Below are 19578 nucleotides of genomic sequence, written 5' to 3' on the forward strand. Positions count from 1 at the left end.
AGCCTGGACATTATCTCTGACTCCAAGATTTATGTTTTAGATAAAACATAAAACATCCTGTAGAGGATGGATTAGAGGGAAAGGAAACTGAAGGCAGGGAGACTGGCTAAAGGCTGATGCAGTAATTCAGGGGAGAGGTAATGTCGCTGGCCTAGATTAGGCAAGGAGCCTTGGAGATTGGGAGAGGTGGCTAGAGCTGAGAGATATTTAAGAGTAGGATTAACAGAATTTGAATTGATGATTCAATGGGAGACTGAATGGATATACCAGTGAGAAAGAAGGAGGAGTCCAAAATGATCCCAGGGCTGGGTGCCTGGCTGGCTCAGTTGGTAGAGCATGTGACTCTTGAGCTCTGGGTTGTGAGTTCAAGCCCCATGTTGGGTGTAGAGATTACTTAAAAAGAAAATCTTTTTAAAAAATGATCCCAGGTTTCTGGATTGGACATCTAAGATTGTGGTGTCATTTAATGAGATGGGAATGAAAAGAGGGAGAAAAATGATATGTATTGTACTTTAGGTATCTTCATGGAGAGATGTCCAGTGGGTGACTGGAAAGTGATTTGGGAGCTCAGGAGGTTGACCCGGATTGAAGTTGAGATGTGGAAGCCACTGGCATATTGGAGTAGCATTTACATGCAAGTGGATTCGATCACCCAGACAGGCTGTGTGCAGAGAAAAACAGAACAAAATTTCATTCATTCATTCATTCATTCATTCATTCAATAAATTTAGTGAGCACTTACCATGTTCCAGGTACTGTTCCAGGTGCTGGAAATACACCAGCGAACATGGAACTTACCTTCTACTGGTGGAAGCAGACAACGGACAACTACAAATACAATAGGAAGTCAGAAAGGGATAGTTGCAATGAAGAAAAATAAAGCAGGCTACAGAGGTGCAGACTGATGGTAGGCAGTGAGGGAAAGGCTCTCTGAAGAAGTGACATTTGAGCAAACGTCTGAATGAAGTGAGCAAGAGACTCATGGAAATCTGTGGGAAGAGTGTTTCGGTCAGAGGAAACAAGGTCAAAGGCCCTGATGCAAGATATAGTTGGTGTATTAAGGAGCAGCAGGGCTGATGTGGCTGGAGTGCAGAGAGCATGTGGGAGAGGAGCAGGAAATGAGGGTGGAAAGAAGCCAGGGGCCAGACCGTGGGGTCCTGTAGGCCAGGATGAGGACACTGGATTTTCTTCTATGTGTGACAGGAAGGCCTGGAAAACTCTGCAGCAGGGAGTAATATAATCTGACTTACGTCGTAAAGGATTACTGTGGCTGCTAGGGTGGAGGACAGATTGTTGGAAGACAAGAAAGGAAGCAGGAGACTATTGCACTAGTAGAGTGAGAAATGGTGCCCTGTATTACCATATAAGCAATGAAGATGGTGAGAAGTAGTCTGAACACATTCCCATTGGCTGATACATTGGATAAAGAAGGTAAGAAGAGATGCCAAGAATCATAGTAGAATTTGAAAGGAGACTTCAGATTTAGTCTGCTCTGCTCTGCTCTAACTGTGTGGTCTCAGGTATATACTTCACTATCCTATACTTCACTTTCCTATACTTTTCCATCCTATACTTCACTTTCATTAGTCCAACAAATATGTATGGAGTGCCTATGGTATGTAGCCCCTGTTCTAGGTGCTGGGCCTAACAGCTTAAATTCCAGTAGGAAAGAAAATAAGCAATTTAGGAAGTAATAAACATTACCAAATAATCAGTCAGCGTATGTCAGAGAAAGTGACAAGGAAAGGGGAGATGTGTAAGAAAAGCCCCTGTGGAGGTGACATTGGACCTGAGTCATGAGTGGGAACTGCACCCCTCGCTGGGTCTGCCTCCCAGCTTTGTTGGGTGTTCATTAGGACAATGAATGGAAAAGCACGCTGATGAAAGCAGTTAAAAATGATTGTCTTAACTTGGCTCAGGTCTCCACCCAAAATATACACCCATCATTTCTGTTTAGACCTGAAAAAACAAACAAACCCACAACTCCTTCCTGTGTGCTGGGATGGTGCTTAGGGGCACCACCTTCTCCAGCACCTGTCTCTAGGATTCACAGGATTCACAGGATTATTCCAAAGATGCCAGATCTTCCAGGAGCTCTAGGTATCTAGAACTACCACCAAGTGCCATCCCACAAATCATCATCATGGGGCTGAGCTCCCCTTGGGGTACAGGACAGAAAGCAGAAGGCATCTAAGTAAATGACTTTTGAAGGAATGGTCTAGAAAGGAATGCCCCTTTCATCTCCTTTTCTTCTCTCATCTCCCCATGGCCTCCCTTCTCCCTTTCTCTTGCTGTCTCTCAGCAGCCCCCCACACCTTCCCATAGGGTCCTGGCAGGCTGCTGCCCCTGGAGGTAGTGCAAAGATCCTGGGCTCTGCCCGGGTGAGGTCTAGGCTAGCCAGCCTAACTCAGCAGGCTTCGCCCACAGCCCCACCCTGACAGGCGGTGCCTCTGGCAGCAAAGTCATGGCCCTGACTCCTCTGTCTCCACGTTTAAGAACATCTCTAACTGCTCCTTGGATAGCTCAATTAGTAAAGTGAATATATTATATAAAGTCTAAAAGATTAAACTATCATCGTCAGCCCATAATTTCATGAAGAAGTCAGGGGACCGTATCCCTCTTATTAACTCTATAACAAATGTGATGAAAATGTTCAAATAGAATGTTAATGCAATGTTACGTGTAATTTTCCCAGGCGATTTTCTGCTGAAATATTTCTTTATTAATAGTAATTGAGGGTATAAATTATGAATGAGACGATTTTCTCCTTTCAGTAGGAAAGACGTACTAATGGCAATAATTCTTTATAATAATTTTTGGGGAGAGTGTGGCGGGGAGAGAGGCTAGTCTAAAAACAGACAAAAGCCCCCTTCCCAAGTCTCCCTGGGGGGACAACACCTTTGCCACAGCCACCTCTCTTTAGCTCCACGTGCCCCAGACCGCCTGCAAGTGAAGTCTTTGTTCTTCATTAATTTTCCAAAAACCTCAAGGTCTGTTTGGAGGGCAGGAAGGAAGTTTTGCTTCTGGTCCTCAAATGGACCAAGTTCTGAAGAAAAACTTTTCTGCCTAGAAACTGTTCTGATGACAAGACCGAAGCCAGACTCCTCTGCTGAGCTTCCAGGTCCAATCAGCCTGGACCCAAACCATTTTTGTAGCACCCTAGAATATTCAAGAAGGAATGGCCCTCAGAAGTCTTTCCATCTAATTCACCCATCCTTGTTTATCAATGAAAGGGAAACAAGGGTGGAGAGTGGGGATGGGTTATTCTATGCTACACAGTGAGTTTTCAGGAAAGCAGGGGCTCAGCCCAAGGGACCTTCCACATGCCTCTGCATGTGGACAGCCTCCAAGCCTCTCCTGTCTTCAGCTTCATGCTTGTGGGGCCCCAGCCTGGGCATCCTCCTCATCTGTCAAGACCCAGCTCAAATGTGGAGCACCTACAATGAGTAGGTGGTCTCATGTGCTTTGGTCTTAGTCATGTGGCCTTGACTTCTGTTTAGGATTGTTACGGGTCTGGACAGAGCTCCAGGAAGGCAAGGGCTGTAGAGAAACACTTCCAAGTTCTGCAGAGTGGTTAGACCAGTGCATTTCTTCAAGGTCTCTCTCCATTCAGGGATATCCCACTATACATTTTCCCATTCATTCATTAAACATCTACCATGTGCCAGGCACTGTGCCAGGTACCAGGGTTACAAAGATGAATGTATCCAACAAGAATTAAGATAAATTTGGTGTCCTCAAGATCACAAGTGGGAAAGACAGTAACAGGTACACAAACACCTATGTGAGATAACACATGCTTATTTCATAGCAAGTGTTTAATTATTATTGAATGTTTGAGGAACTGCCAGGCAGCCAGTGTGGCTGGAGTAGAGTGAGGGGAGGAGAGGTAGATCCTGCAGGACCTTGTGACCACAGTAAGGATTTCATCCTGAGCGAGAAGGACAGTCACTGGAGGATTCTCAGCAAAGGAGTGGCACAGTGTTACCTACACTGTTAAAAAGAACACCCTAATGGATCACTAGTTGGATGTGGAGGTTGAGGGCGAGGAGGGAATCTAGGATGATTTGGAATTTTGGCTACAGTGACTCAGTGCCTGTTCACTGTGGTGTCATTCACTGAGGTAGAGACACTGAAGGGGGAGCCAACTAGGGGACAGAAGATAAGCTCAATTTTGGACAAGCTGAATCTGAGGAGTATGAAGGTCAAACAAGTGGGCATGTCCAGGGGCCTAGGTGGAATCTGGAGTGACAGGGTGAGGTTGGGCTCTATAGACTGGTTTCAGTCAGTGGCCTCTGGGCTCACACAGTTCCTTGCACATTGGATTTCATCATCTGTGTTTACAAGTTTATTCTCTCTACTAGACTTAAGCTCCTTGGGGCAAGAACTGGGGCTGGTTAATTTTTCCTCCTTTGGTCACCAGCACAGGGCAGGGTATGCAGTTGCTGATGGCAAGAGTGCACTGAATGAGCAAATGAATGAATGAATGAATGAAGGATGGAAGGAAGGGAGGGAGGAAGGGAGGGAGGGGAGGCAATGCTTATGCTCTGTGAGGCATGACCTGTGGTCTTGGGGGCACCATAGAATCTTTCTGGATTGCTCTAAACCCCCCACCCCCATCTCCACCCAAGAAAGGGCAGGCTCTCTCCCAGTGTCCTGAAAGATCACGTGAGAAATGCTATTGATGACCTTAACAATTGCCATGATGTTGGGCATTCCTGATGTCATTCATAGGGCTCAGTCTGCCACTGCTATGAGTGCTTGGCCCTTCCTTGGAGCAGGAGAAAAGGTCCCCTTCAGGTTCCAAACTCTGGCTGGGGGCTATATGGACAACTTGTGTTGACTCAACTGCCCCAGGATCCCACCCAGCTGGAAATCTCATCATATGCCCTTCCCTTCACCTTCTTGCTATGTCTAAATCCCCAGTGACTGGACAGAAATGGGGCCACTATAATGGGAAAACCTTGTTTTGTTCAAAATAATATTTTTCTAAGCCTTCTGTTTGGACTCTTCCTGGTTCCATAACCAGAGTCCATAGCAGGAACATCCAACCTCGTGCACCCTGATAAAGAATACAAACCCATTCCCAAGAACCCAGATTTCAAGAAAGAACCCTGATAAATGCTCTATGGACATATTCCAGGATAATTCCCCACCAGTTCTTCCCTGCCCTTTACCATCTCTGGTTTTTCCTCTTTAGACACAAAAACCTTAGGAATATTCTAGTAGTCCTTGGCAGGGGCAAGGGTTGAGGTCTATATAACTGGGATGGCTTAGCTCTCTCCTCCGAAAACAGTGAGGATAGGGTGGGAAACAGAGCTATGTTAGTGATGTTCTCTGACTGACATAGTGACCTCTTGACCAGAGGCCACCAGGGTGACCTCCAAGGGCACCTCTATGTCTCCCCAAGCAGGGCCCTGGAGCCAGGAGGCCAGGCAGAGTTCCAGAGGTCTTTTCTCTTCCCCCAGGGAAATCTGTCCATTAGTAGTTGCCCTCCAAATTAGGGTAATGTATGTGCTCCTGCACAGACCCCCTACAGTATAACAGTCAGCCCTGAGGCTTCTCCAGCTCTGTTTCAGATCCATACCACTTGTCCAGAGAGACCCCTTCCTCTATTCAATACCGGGTCACTTCTAGACAAGGAAAGCTCAAGACTAGCTCAAAGCAGGCTTAATGGGGAGGGGGAGATCGATCTGGCAATCAGAGTGTTAAGTCCCCAACTCTAAAGCCTATCTTCTGGTCCCTTCCATACCGTACAGGCCAGCCAGAGTCTGGGAAACAGGCAGGTTTAGCTAGAGAGGGGTTAGGACTTGATCCACACCCCACCCCCCAACACTTAGTCTTGGCTCCCCTGGGTACCCTCCTCCCATTTTGGCCCACTTCCTTGTTGGACCAACAGCTCGATCTTGATCTCTTGAACAGGAAGGTTGACTCCAGAGGGGCCTTCTCTGAAAGCCAATGCTAATCGGGTTAGGGGCCAGGCTAGGGCGCTGCACTCCCTCTGTAGGACCAAGTGCAAGTGAAAAAACGCCAATTACCAGATGACAAAAAGGGTCCCTGCCCCTGGGGAAGGGCAAGCTGGGGGGAGGGACGGGAGGGGCACAGTAACTGAACACCTTGCCGGAAATAGCTCCCATCAGTCCACTTAGGGAGCCATCAGCCCCGGCAGATTTATGGGCAGCGTGTGCCCCTCTGATAGATCGGACTATTTAAAGGCAGCCGAAGCCTCCATTTATATCAATGTGGAGCAGAGAGGGAGGGTGAGAGGCTGTGGCGGGGGAGTGAGGAGCAGCATTGGGGGCAAACCCCGAGGTGGCATAGTGGCTTCAGAGAAGAGGTAAGGCTGCTGGCCGTGAGGACTGGATAGGAGTCTCCAGATCAAGTCCCAGTGGTGCCCAGGGAGGGCCTGGAATGAGGGCTTCAAAGGCTTCCCAGCAGCGTCTCTGCCCCAGCTCCAACCCAGACTCTTTGCCAGCCCCGCCAGCTGAATCGGGTAGCACAGACTGATGCAGAAGTGGAACTCCTGATTGGATTTCTAGCAGTGCCCCCACCCTCCCAGCTGCGGGGCATGCTTGCCCTCCATGCAACCTCCCCCTTGCCTGGGCTAAGAGAGAAGGAATTGGGTTAGGCTGGGGGCATTAGCCGTTGAGGAATGGCCTGCTGCCTCCTGCCTGTTTGTCCCCAGCCTGCACTTCCTGGGGGCAGATTAAGCTGCGCCCATCGCTCTCCCTGGCTCTGCCTGGGCCTTCCTCCCCTAACTCCATTACTCCCAGGCTGAGGTGCTTACCCGACCCGTGGTGGTCCCACTGATAATTCACCTCTCAGGAAACTCTGCCTTTCTGACCTCTCATCACCTCCTCCCCCATTCCCGCTCCCACCCCACCTCCCACCTCCTCCCCAGGCTTCCAGATCTGTACCCAACTGGCCTTATTCTCCTGGCTCAGTAATAAACTGCTATCATTCACCAACATATTACTAGGAACAGAACCAACAGCTATCAGTTTGTTGGTTACTGATTCATTAATTCGTTCACTCATCCACTGTGCTGACTGAACACTCTACTGAGGGCCCTAGGCTGGGTACTGAGGATACTGAGCTAATTCAGGTACATTCCCTGTCCCTTAAGTTCCTGGAGGAACTTAAGATTGAAGGGCAGGTAAGCAAGGGAGCAGCACAACCAGACTTGTCCCTACAGGGTGGAGAATGGATGAATGGGGATGGGAGCAGAGATGGGAAAGCAGCATGGTAGTTCTCAACCCTGGCTATACAATAGAATTAACTGGGGAGCTTAAAAATGATGATGCTCAGGGGCGCCTGGGTGGCTCAGTCGGTTAAGCGTCTGACTTCAGCTCAGGTCGTGATCTCGCGGTCTGTGGGTTTGAGCCCCGCATCGGGCTCTGTGCTGACAGCTCAGAGCCTGGAGCCTGTTTCAGATTCTGTGTCTCCCTCTCTCTGACCCTCTCCCGTTCATGCTCTGTCTCTTTCTGTCTCAAAAATAAATAAAGGTTAAAAAAAATGATGATGCTCAGGCCACACAGAGATCAATTAAATACGAATCTCCAGGGAGAGATCCAGGCATCAGATTTTAAAAAGCCCTACCCCATCAGGAGATTCCAATGTCCTGGAGCCAAGGTTGAAAACCAGTGAATTAGATGTCTACTGCAATAGTCCAGGCAGGAAAAGATAGTGATCCACACAAGGGTAGCAATAATGTGGATGGAAGGGAGAGGAAATTTGAGAACTGTTTCTCTTGCAGCTGTTTCTAACTGGTCACACTATCTGGTCTCCCATTTAACCAATACTCCCACCATTCGTCTCATATGACCTCAATCATGACTTCACAGAAGAAACTGAGGCCATCAGGTAAAACTCTGCAGGACTGGAAGTCCTTACAGGCAGGCAGCAGTTCTGAATTCACAGGGGTCAGTGGAGCTCTCACAGGATAGACACCTAATAGATGCTGAACTGAACTGACTAGCGGGCACCTAGAAGTGTGGGTCCCCAGCTGAGGAGACAGATGTGAGGAGAAAACACAGACTGGGGGGACACTAGCCCTGGGGAAGACCAAGGGGCTTGTGGAAGAAAAGAAGTGCAGAAAAGAGACAGAAGGACAACCAGAGAGGCAGAGAAAGGGGTTGTGGAGGAAGGAATAAACCAAGTAGCCAGCTTTCCCTGCGATGCTGTCCTGGGTGTCCAGCCATTATCACTGAATTTGGACTTCACAACCTTTTGAAGGAGGCTCTCTGTCTCTATTTTACAGATGGATATCCAGGGTCCGAGAGTGTAACTCAGCTCAGGTGTTGTGAGGGGACCCAAATTTGGGAGCTAAGATGTGAAACCAGGTCTGTCCAATCTAAGGCATCTTTGCACTATGGCATACTATAGGACACAAAAGGGTCACAGAGCCCAGTGACAGGGAATTTCAAGGATGAGGAAGGAGCCAACAGTATCAAATGCAGCAGCCTCCCCTCTTCCTGTTTACCTGGCCCCACTTTCCTGGATGGCCTTGGAACAGGTGCCATCAGGGCTGGGAGGAAAGCAAGGCACCCCTCAAGTCCTCAGCTTTTTTGGATAGAACCCCTTTGTCCACAATCAACTGTGCCACTTCAGCCGCCTCCCACAGCAGGCGGCCAGCAGGCAGATTGGTTGGGGGTGGGGGCTGTGCCTGAGCTTCAGCTCAGCCCAGTTAGAGCATGCTCAGCTTGGAGGGGCCCAGCCTGGCCTTACCCCTGTGTCCCTAGGACGGTGCTGGGAGAGAAGGGGCTGCCTCCCTCCTCCCCAGTTCACAAAACCCTTCTAATTTGGTAAGGCCCTGGCCCATTGTCCCCTTCTTGGTGAAATATCCTGAAGCTATTCCCCATGGCCCTGGCCTCACGAAGTGCTCTCTTCTCTGGATTCCCACCATAGCTCTTTACTCAGGCCTGTGAGAACTTGATCACGGTATATTTCAGTTACCTGGTAGGTGTCTGTTATTCTCAGCCCCACTCAGGTCACCAGCAGCCCAAGGGCAGGGGGCGAGTATGATTCTTGACTGGATCCCCGACATCCTTCTGTGGTGGTGTTGGATAAATACACATTGATGGAATGAATCAAGAAACTCTAGGACAAGGCTGGAAGGAGACATGTGGGGTGGAGGAGGGGAAGGTAGGAGAAATGAGGCCCTTTGTGATTCATAACGGCCCAAGCAGTGCAAATGGCCCCAGGCTTTCTAGCAACAGTTTCCAGTCCTTAGGAAGAAACTTTTGGGGGCATATAAGGAGCTTGTGCCTGCCTTTTAGGGTTTCCTTGAGCTGAGCATGTTCCAGTTCCCTCCAGACACCCACTTAGCCCCTGTGGTTGTCTGGGACCTGCTGAGTCTGAGGCGGAGATTGAAACAGTGGCAGCAACGACATGGCTGGGAGAGGCTGAAGGCGCTCCTATATCTTTGCTCAGGAAATGGCCTCATAAAAGTGACAGGGAGACGCACCTATGGATGCTTGTTAAAGTTTTATTACTAATCACCTCCAAAGTCAGCGAGGCAGAGGGGGGGTTGGAGCTGGGAAATGGAGTCATCAGGGCCTGGGAGCAGGTGTCAGCTGCCTCAGCATCAGAGGCAGAGATGGCCCGGTGGGCTGAGGTGGCCCCAGCTCCCTGCAGCATCCTGGACTCCTCACCCTGCTCTGGGTCCACCTGGATGGGGCACTACCCCAGCGTTCTCCCACCTTGTGAAACGGAAACTCCCTCATTCATTCCCGTATCTAGTAGGTCACTATGCTGAGTTCAAACCTCCTCTGAAGCTACAGACCCATCCCTGCTCCTCCTCCCAGTGCCACTGCTCTGGTCAGATGCATCATCTCTTACTTGGTCCATCTAGATGGCCTCCCAAAGGCCCTGCCTTTGGTCGGCCCCTCTAGACAACCTCTCCCACTGCTCCTGGGGTGATCCTCCCTCTTCAGTGACCTCTAGTTGCCTCCAGAATGGGTCTAATTCCTTGATAGAGCATGGACATTCCTTCAAGGCTTGCACCCTTCCTTGATCTTTAACACAATTTTCCACTATTTCCCACCAAGGCTGAACAATTAGAGTCTCCCCCCCAAATCCATGTACTATCTGCCAAGAAATTCCTTCTCCCCAAATGCTTGGTAAACATATGCTCTTTTTTAAGGACACAGCTCAGACCTCTTCAGGAAGGCTTCCCTGACCTCTCAATGCATTCATCAATCACACTGTTTGATAATCGTGATTCTTTGTACAAGTGCTTCATAGAGTATAAACTTCTCTAGGGCAGGATTCATGTCTGATTCATTTCTCCATCCCCAGAAGTCTGGCTTGGTATCATGGTTTGCTGACTGAAAGAATGAATGGAGAAGTGTTATGAAGTTTGCATTCTGCAGAGCCACTCACTACACAAGGGTAGGGGCAGTGGCACAAGTGTAGGGGCAAGGCAGTGACGCCGGATCCCTGGGCTGAGCGAGAGATGGTGTGTCTGACCAGGGCAGTGGCACTGGGAAGGAGGGGCAGGGATGGATCAGATGGCTTCAGAGGAGGTTTGAACACAGCTTGCTGACTTGCTAGGTACAGGAGTTGAATAGGAGTTCAATTATTAATTGAATAAGTCAATGAGGATTAAATGAGATAATGTGTGTGAAAACACTCAGACTCTAAAGATACTGTTTTCATTGTTCTGTTCCCACACATATCCTGCCAGTGTCCTTCCTTTTTCTTATCTATTTGGTTACCACCACCTCTGTTCTCCGGGACCCAAACTGATGAAGGCAAGAAAAGAATCTGAAGATGCTGGAAAATCTTGAAGATATTTTTCCTGTTTAGAAACTGCACCTGCTCCTCTAGTCACATCATGGTTCTTCCCTCTTCCGGTATCTGAGAGGTGAGAGAGGGGTGCAGAATTTTCACTGACTCAATTGGCCCTCAACTCAACCTTATATGGAAGATGCCCTTCTCTGGCCCTGGGCTCTGTGCTAGTGCTGGGGACATAGAACCATCGGACAAGTTCTTGCTCACCACAGGTTCTCACCATGTCTCAGGAGGTGATACAGTTAGCAAGTGGCTACAGCCTTTTTAAAGGCCGCCCCACTTCGGAACCCTGAGCTCTGCTGGTGCTATCTGGGTGGGCACTAAAGAGGACAGAAACCAGGGAGTATGGAGGGTCCTAAATGAGCTATGACTCGGCCTGGTCTGAGGGGGGCCCAGCAAGCCTCAGCTCCCACCCCAGGAACAGCCCTTCCTGGAGGGAGCTCAGGGCTGATGGAGCAGTAGGTGGGGAAGGGGGGGCTCTGCCAGAGAGGAGGCGCCCTCAGAGGAGGCAGTATGGGGCCACTTCACCACACTTCTCTGTATAGGCCCATTCTCCCTCACAAAGCACAGGTCACCCTCTTGCCTCCAAAGCAGGCAAGTGAACAGGGTCAGGGGTCTTTGGAAATTATCTGCCCAGGGCAAAGGGAATGGCATTTGATGCAGAGAAGCGAGCATCCTCAAAAGTGGGCCAAGATGCCTTGACACCCTAGGGCCAAGTCCCTCCATCTACCACCCTGGATTGAGAGCAGTTTCAGTGGGCACAGCTCTCCCCAACTTTGCTCTGCTTTCCATGAGTCAGAGCTGTGGCCCCTCTGCCTCCCAGGCACCACCCACCTGCTCCAGCCCCAACTCCTTTTCCTTCTGGGCTAGACGGAGGTCTCCCCTGAGGTGCCCCCTGCCTCACCTACATGAGCTTGGTCTGATCCTGTGGTGCTGCCTGCCCCCCCTTCCTCCTTTTCATCTCTATATATCTGTCTAATGAACATTTCAATAAGCCGAGCACAGCTTTTTCCACTTAATAAGCAGAGTGCTGACTTCATTGCGGCTTTGCTCTTCACTTATCTGTTCAGGGCCTTAAATCACTCCTAGGAAAAAGCTTAGCAAAGGGAAACCTGGTATCCTGGCTATTGGCTGCTCCTGTCAGCACCCTTCCCTGCTGGGGCTGAGGGGATGCCCTGCTTCCACAGAAAAGCATGAAAATGCAAATAAACTCATGGTAGCCAAGAGACAGGAAGGCTAAGGCCAGAGGCCGGGGGTGTCAGAGCCACCACCTTTGAAGGAAGTTCTAGAGGCAAGTGGATATGGCACAGCACAGCCAACCTGGGGTATCCTGCTCCAAACTGGGGATGAGGTGGGGTTGCAAACCAGTGAAGCTCTGTGAGGGAGACATTCTGAGAAAGGTATGTTTAATGAACATCTACTATATGCTAGGACTATGCTAGGTGCTAAGGACAGATGGGGAACAAAATTATAGGCCCTGCCCTCATGGACTTGCTTTCCAGCAGGAAACAAAAACATTCAACAAATAATTTCCTAAATAAGGTCCGTGAGGGACAATGACAGGTGTTATGGTAATAAACAATGGGGACTGGGGAAAGCTTCCCTTAGGAAATGAGGTTTAAGCTAAGGTCTGAAAAAGACTGGTTGAGACAGGTGACAGGTAACTCAGGAGAGACCGGAATAGCCCAATAACTGCTCACTTCCACCAGTTACATGTTGTGTAATTGTTATGTGTTGAGACCACATAATGTAGTGGCAAAGGACACAGACTTTGGAGTAAGACACACCTATATATGAATTCTAGCTGTGAATTTACTAGTTGTGTGATTTTGGGGAAGTTAGTTAACCTTTCTATGCCGTCGTGTCTTCATCTGTAAAATGGGGTTAAAGCACCCACCTTGCAGGACTCTTGTAAAGGTTAAACTTGATCCTCATTGTAAAGAATGTATAAAGTACCTGGCATGTAGGACATGCTCAATAAGCAGTAGATGATACTACTAATAGTATTATCATATGCATCTATTTTCCCCCCTTAGTCTACCATGAGGTCCTTGAAAGCTTAGACAAAGTCTTACAGGTTTTGTGTCTGATTAGACAGAATGGGAAGAGATAGATATTTCACATGGTGCAAGGACTCTCCCAGAAAAGAGCACCAGGCATCCAGCCAAAGAAAGGCATGACCCATGGAGTATATGTGCATATATGGTGGGGGATGGGCCATGGGATGCTGTGTTCCAGGATCCTTCTGGATCTAGTTGGCAGGAAGACTTCAGGGCAAAAGGGCACAGACTCAATTAAATGTGAGCAAGTGCGAGGCAGCGCCTTTTGTGATAAACACATCAAAATTCCCTCTCCAGTGTTCAACTCTGCATGGTCAGCCACGGTTCTGGCAAAGGACCTGGAAATCCTTCTTCATTTAGACAGTTCCCCGAGGCTGTTGGCTAAAAGACTAAGAGAGCCGTGAATAAGATATTAAAGAAGAAGGAGAACATACTTCTCGAGGTGTCCAGCTGGAGCAGTCCTATCTGCAGGGCTCTGCTGTGTCAATCTGTCCTGTCCTAGAGAAGATCCAGGAGGTGCGAAACTTCCTTACTAGGAAAGGTTAAATGACTTACTCTCAAGTCTGCAAAGCTGAAGGCTGCTGGGGGATGTACAGGAAATCACAAACAGTGTAGAGAAGGTGATTAAAGACTTACTCATGAAATCCTGAAACCCTAGGCAAGTGGGTTTGCTTTGGAAGCTTGAGCACATTTGAGTTGAACAAAGGTGATTGGTATTTAACACAGTGGCCAGTAAACTTAAATTCATTAGCCCAAGTGGTGGGTCTAGCAGAAAACATAAATGAATCAAAAAGTATTTGGACAAATTTATGAAAGACAGTCATATATGCCTCTTTAATCAGGGTTTGTTCAGTGAATGAACCAATGAATATGAATGATCCTGGTTTTCAAGGTATTTCAATTCAATACAATAAATATTCATGGAGTACCTACTATGACAAAGCATTGTGCAGGATGTAAACCTGAACAGTTTCTATCTAGAAGCTTACACTTTTATAAGAGGATTAGAAAGAACAGTGTCAACACAGGGAGAACACAGTGAGTGCTGTAAGAAAAATGCATGAGACCATGGGCACTCACAGAAGGGAGAAATTCTGTAAGGTTTAGAAAAGGGATCAAAAAAGATTTTATGGAGAAGGTGATAAGGAAATAAAGGTATCCCAGAACAAGGAAATGACAAGTTCCAAGATTTGGAGGTGAAAAAATAAAAGAATATGTTTAAGTACTGATAATAAGCATAGTAAGAAGGGGTGGGGAGGAGGGAAATAGGGAGTGAGAGAGATACTTAGAACAGAATAGTGTCAGTCCAATAGCAAAGGAAAGTCTGCGCTGCCCTATAGGGAGTAAAAAAGCAGAGTCAGAATTCCCAAGGCAAGATCTTCCAGATCCTATGACAATCAGGCCCTGAGATGGAAAGGAGCAGACAGAGATTAGGGTAGTTCTTAAATTTAAGACTCAAAATAACCGGTAGATTTCAGAGCTAAGCAGAAAGAAGTTCCTTCAGCTCAGCCCCCAGAGAGATGCAGAATGAGGTCCCATGGTTCCCCATTAGCACAGAGATTGTCTTTGCCATTTCTGGCCTCCTGGGGTTCTTAGCGAGCAAGAACATTGAGCCCAGTTGCATTGTGAGCTCCCTGGGTACTCCCTCCCTGTCCAGTAACATTTGTACAGAGGGGAACTTTGATTAAAAATGAACATTAGGAGCAGCCAGGAAGAGATAAGAGAGGAAAGGAGATATCCTAAATAGGTCCACCAGTGTGTGTGTGTGGGGGGGGGGGGGCGGGTTGCAATAAAAAGAAGGTAGGTTTACCAGAGGACAGTGGCCAAATCTTAGGACACAGAAGGGAGTCATTTGTTCACTCAGGTTGTTATTAACTAGCAATTTATGGAGCATGTTGTATGTGCCAGGCACTGTACTAGATCCAAGGAAATACAGTACCTGTCTTTAAGAAGCTAAAAGTCTGGGGGCGCCTGGGTGGCTCAGTCGGTTAAGCGTCCGACTTTGGCTCAGGTCATGATCTCGCGGTCCGTGGGTTCGAGCCCCGCGTCGGGCTCTGTGCTGACAGCTCAGAGCCTGGAGCCTGTTTCAGATTCTGTGTCTTCCTCTTTCTCTGACCCTCCCCTGTTCATGCTCTCTCTCTCTCTGTCTCAAAAATAAACATTAAGAAAAAAAAATTAAAAAAAAAAAAGAAGCTAAAAGTCTGGTAGGGAAGAAAAACATATGGACAGATCATTAGAAAATGGTGTGGTTAGAAAATTAAGTTCTGGGTAGGTACAAAGGGGGGAATGGTCAGCAACATTAAGGAAGGCTTTAAGGAAAGATATGTCACTTGAGCTGCATCTTGGAACATGAGTAGGAGTTCAACAGGTGGATGAAGGGATAGAGCGCATTCATGGGAGAGGGAAGGGTATGTGTAGTCAAGGAGGTAAAAATAAATTGGTATTTGCAAAGGAAGTACTTCAATATGGCTGGAATTTAGGGTATGCATGGAGGCGCCATAAGGGCTGAGACTGGGGAGATGGGTGGGGTCAGCTCATAAAGGGCTTTAAATGCTGTACTAACGAGTCTGGACTTGATCCTGTAGGCAAAAAGGAGCCATTGAAGGAGTTAAGGAAGAGGTGAGGCATGATTGGATTTGCAGTATAGAAATATCACTCTCAGGCGCCTGGGTGGCTCAGGTCATGATCTCATAGTTTGTGAGTTCCAGCCCCGCTTTGGGCTGCGTTGGGTTCTGTGCTGATAGCTCAGAGCCTGGAGCCTGCTTCAGATGCTGTGTCTCCCTCTCTCTTTGCCCCTCCCCTGCTGATGCTGCTGTCTCTCAAAAAATGAATAAATGTTAAAAAAAAAAAAAGAAATATCACTCTTGAAACAGTGTGGAGAAATTAAAGAATCAGAATTATTGGCAGGGAGACTGCGAAGGAGCTATGGCAAAAATCCAGGAGAAAGGATGAGAGGTCTCAGCTAGAACAATGGAACAGGGAAACAGTGGGAATAAAGAGGAAGAGATCAAACAGAGTGAAGAGGTGAGTGGGGAGGGTAAGCCGGGAAGGCCATTGCCTTCTACCTGCTTGCTGTGAAATTTCAGCCAGGACCTAGACTAGTTCTCCACCTGGCTGCATGCAAGGACCTGCTCCGTTATGGAGCATTGGGTGGCCTGGCCCCACAGGTTTGCCTCAGATGATTTCTGGGCAAAAGATAGATCTTTTTGCCATTCCATTCTCCTGTCATTTGATTCTGGGCCCCTGATCAATGCCCCACTCCTATCCCAGCCTGTTTCCTATTCTTAAATCTAACATCGAAGCGCTTCCTTCTGCACACTGAAGAAGCTATTAGGATGGTTTTTGGCTCTACAGGACAGACAGCTTTGTTGAGCATGGATAGACCAGGGAGTGTAATCTTGAGACACATGTCAGGATTCCTACTCTGCTTAGCTTGGGGCCCGATACTGTACTCAGGGAGTGAATCAGGAGAGGAGTAGGGCGAGGGAGAAGGACACTCCCTATGCAGTGATAAGAGGTTCTCACTTTTTGGCCTAAGTCTCTTCTCAGTGCCCACCAGGCTGTCAGCTCCCTACATTCTAGGCTTTGCCTCTTCAGAGACTCTTGCTCTTTGTTCTGGTAAGCCTGAGTGGACAAGGAGATCCAGCCTTCCTCATCTCCATCCTGCCTCCATTTTAGGAGCAGGGGCTGGCAGAATCTGTTTGCCCTTCCAGTTCTACGTACCACCCTTCTCCATCCTATCCTATGCCCAGGAAGCTGACCACAATGGACTGCCTCAAACAAGCTCCCTTGCCTTCAGGATTCTTACTGGGTTTGACACATAGAGGACATTAGTGAACAGGAGGAGAGAGGCAGTTGGGATAATATTATCCTGGCTCCTTCTTCCTCTACTGAAGGTCACAGCTCCTAAGCATAGCCGTAGTTGTAGCCACAGCTCTGTCTGGGATTTGGCACATGCTCCCTCAGGCCAAGGAGTGGTAACAGCTCCCCTGCTGCACTTCACCTTCTCTTTGCAAATAGTCCCTTCCTCAGATGTTCCTCAGTTACACCATTTGTGGACCTCTGTTTTCCCCTAGAATTCTAATACTGCAGGCATACTCAGATGTATCACACTAGCTAGACATATTTGTTTTAGCAAGTTCTTTTCAGTTCCATCCTACTTTGTCTATCATGGACTTTTTGGGATTGTATTAGTAAATGCCACTCCTTTCTGGGCTGATGGGCAAACTGTAGAGAAACCAAACAAATTTTATTCCATGCTGTTGGCCTGGGCAGCTTCTCATATAACTTTACTTAGATGTTCATTCCTATAGCTTTGCAGAGAGTACAATGGCTAAAAAGAAGCTGGGGCACCTGGGTGGCTCAGTTGGTTGAGCATCCAACTTTTGATTTCAGATCAGGTCATGATCCAAGGGTCATGGGATCAAACCCCACCTCGGGCTGAGCTCCATGGTGAGCTGAGCATGGAGATGAGCATGGAGCCTGCTTAAGATTCTCTCTCTCTCTCTCTCTCTCTCTCTCTCTGCCTCTGCCCTTTTCCCCTGCTCACTCTCTTAAAAAAAATAAATAAATAAAAATAGAAGTTAAACTGAGACACAGAAAATGTCAGAACTGGGAAGGTGGGTGGTTTGAAGCATTCATTCATTCTTATAGTTAGCAAATAGTTGTAGAGCACTTACCATGTTCTAGACACCATGCTACGTACCATGGATTCAACAAACAGTAAACAAAATACAATCTTGGTCTCACTGTGCATGTGATTTTGTTGGAGAAACAAAGGAGTAATTAGGCAATTATAATAAGATAACCTTATTAGAGGGGTGTGTATGGGGTGAAGTGGAAATACACAAATGTGGCACTTATCCTAATCTTCGGAGGTGGGACACAGAAGGCTTTCCAGAGGAAGTGAGTCTAAGCTATGATCTGAAGGAAATCTTGGGAGTTGACAGGAGTGAAGAGTTGGGGGGAAGGAGGGAACAGCATGTGCAAAGGTGAGGAGTTGGAACCTGGTGTGTTGGAAGGCTGAAAGTAAGTCAGTATGACTGGAGTTGTAGGTCAGGGGCAGAGTGGTGAGAGATTAGTCTGGAAAGGTGGTAGACCAGATCATATATAGCCTTCTAGACTGTATTAAAGAGTTTGGACTTTGTTCTGAGAGCAATGGGGAGCCACTGGTGGTTTTTAAGTAGAGAATGAACACAATCAGTTTTGTATTGAAGTAGCTGGTTGTACTGTGGTTGGAAGAGGCAAGATAGGACCAGGGGGCCATCTTGGAGGCTGGGACAGGGACAGGAACAGAGACAGTGAGACTTCATAGAATATGGACTGGTTAGTGATTGCGTGGGGAGAGGGAGGAAGACAGAAGAGTCAGGGACTGCTCCCATTTCTGACTTAGTGTCTGTGGAGAGGGGACATAAATAAGAAAGAGGGGAGGAGCAGGTCTGACAGGAGGTTGAAGGTGTGTTTCATTTCCATTCTTGAAGAGATGTTGAGATGTCATGTCCGAGTATAGCCTAAAGGAAGCCAGTTACAGGGATCTGGAGTTTCCATGTTCACAAGTTCTAAGTCTGCTACTGAGCTCCTTTCTCTGAGTACCCCAAAATTGTCTTGGATGAGGTTTATCAGAACCACCAAGCAGCTTCCATACTTCCTGTTTCAATAGCCTGCTGCCTGTTCTTTGATGGCATCTCCCAGCACTGGAGGGGCACTGGCTTCTGCTTGCATACATCAAACCAGTTCCAACTCTGGGTCAGGGCCCCACAGGGCTCCCATCCATCTCCCATAAGGAGGTAAGATGGAGGTGCATGTCAGGAGGAAACAAAATATATGGCTTGGCTTGGCTTGTGGAATGTCAGCCTGAGGAGCTCTGCATTATGGAGTAGGGAGCAGGAATGAGGATTCTGAGCAGAGAAGGACTATGGTGAAATTGTAGCCTTATGATGTGTAAACTGGTGGTGATGTGTAAGGTGAATCGGAGGTAAGGGGACCAATGGGGAGGTTGTTATAATAATGTAGAAAGTGGCTTTTTTTTTCTGTATGGGGGTTTTCTAATGCTAACCAAATTAGTAAAGATTTAAAAATTGATAATGTGGGTGATGGTTTAAGAAAATGGGTATAGTCATTCACTGCTGAGGAGATTGTGAATTGGTATAACATTTTTGGAAAGCTGTCTATCACTATGTATCAACAACTTTTTAAAAGTTCATACCATCTGACACAATAATTTCTTTGCTAGGAATATAACCTAAGGTAATTATCAGAAATTCAAAAATATGTATGCTCAAAGATGTTCATCAGTGTGTTATTAATAATAGCAAAAGAAAGAAAGAAAGAAAAAAAGAAAGACAGAAAGAAAGACAGAAAGAAAGAAAGAATCATCTAAGAATTCATCGAAGGGAGAAGGGTTCAATAAATTAAAATGCAAGGAAATAAAGAAAATAAATGTTTTAACATCATTGGAAAAAAAGGGGTTGGAAGCATATTTAAATAGAATTAGAAAATGCTTGCAATAAAGTGATAAGTGGTAAAATCATGATACAAATGAAATTTAGTATCCTGGATTGAATCCTGGAACAGAAAAAAGATATTGGTGGAAAAACTATGGAAATCCAAATATAGTCTGTAGCTATAGCTTAATAGTTTAGTTAATAATAACATTGTACCAATATTAACTAATTCTTAGTTCCAACAAATATAAGATGGTGATCTAAGATGTTAACATTGGGGA

The 19578-nt window shown here is 47.2% G+C and overlaps 1 protein-coding gene across 1 annotated transcript in view; it reads right to left on the minus strand.

Moving 5' to 3' along the window:
* The window catches only part of RNF220 (ring finger protein 220), an 83518-nt gene extending 74424 nt beyond the window's left edge, over positions 1-9094 (minus strand). The window contains exon 1 of the mRNA XM_049618651.1: positions 8956-9094. Within this exon, the coding sequence (XP_049474608.1) occupies positions 8956-9046 (91 nt within the window). The 5' untranslated portion in view covers positions 9047-9094. The remainder of the gene's footprint in view (positions 1-8955) is intronic.
* Between the last annotated feature and the right edge of the window lie 10484 nt (positions 9095-19578).

This window comes from Panthera uncia, assembly GCF_023721935.1.
Source record: "Panthera uncia isolate 11264 chromosome C1 unlocalized genomic scaffold, Puncia_PCG_1.0 HiC_scaffold_4, whole genome shotgun sequence".
NCBI classification, from domain to species: domain Eukaryota; kingdom Metazoa; phylum Chordata; class Mammalia; order Carnivora; family Felidae; genus Panthera; species Panthera uncia.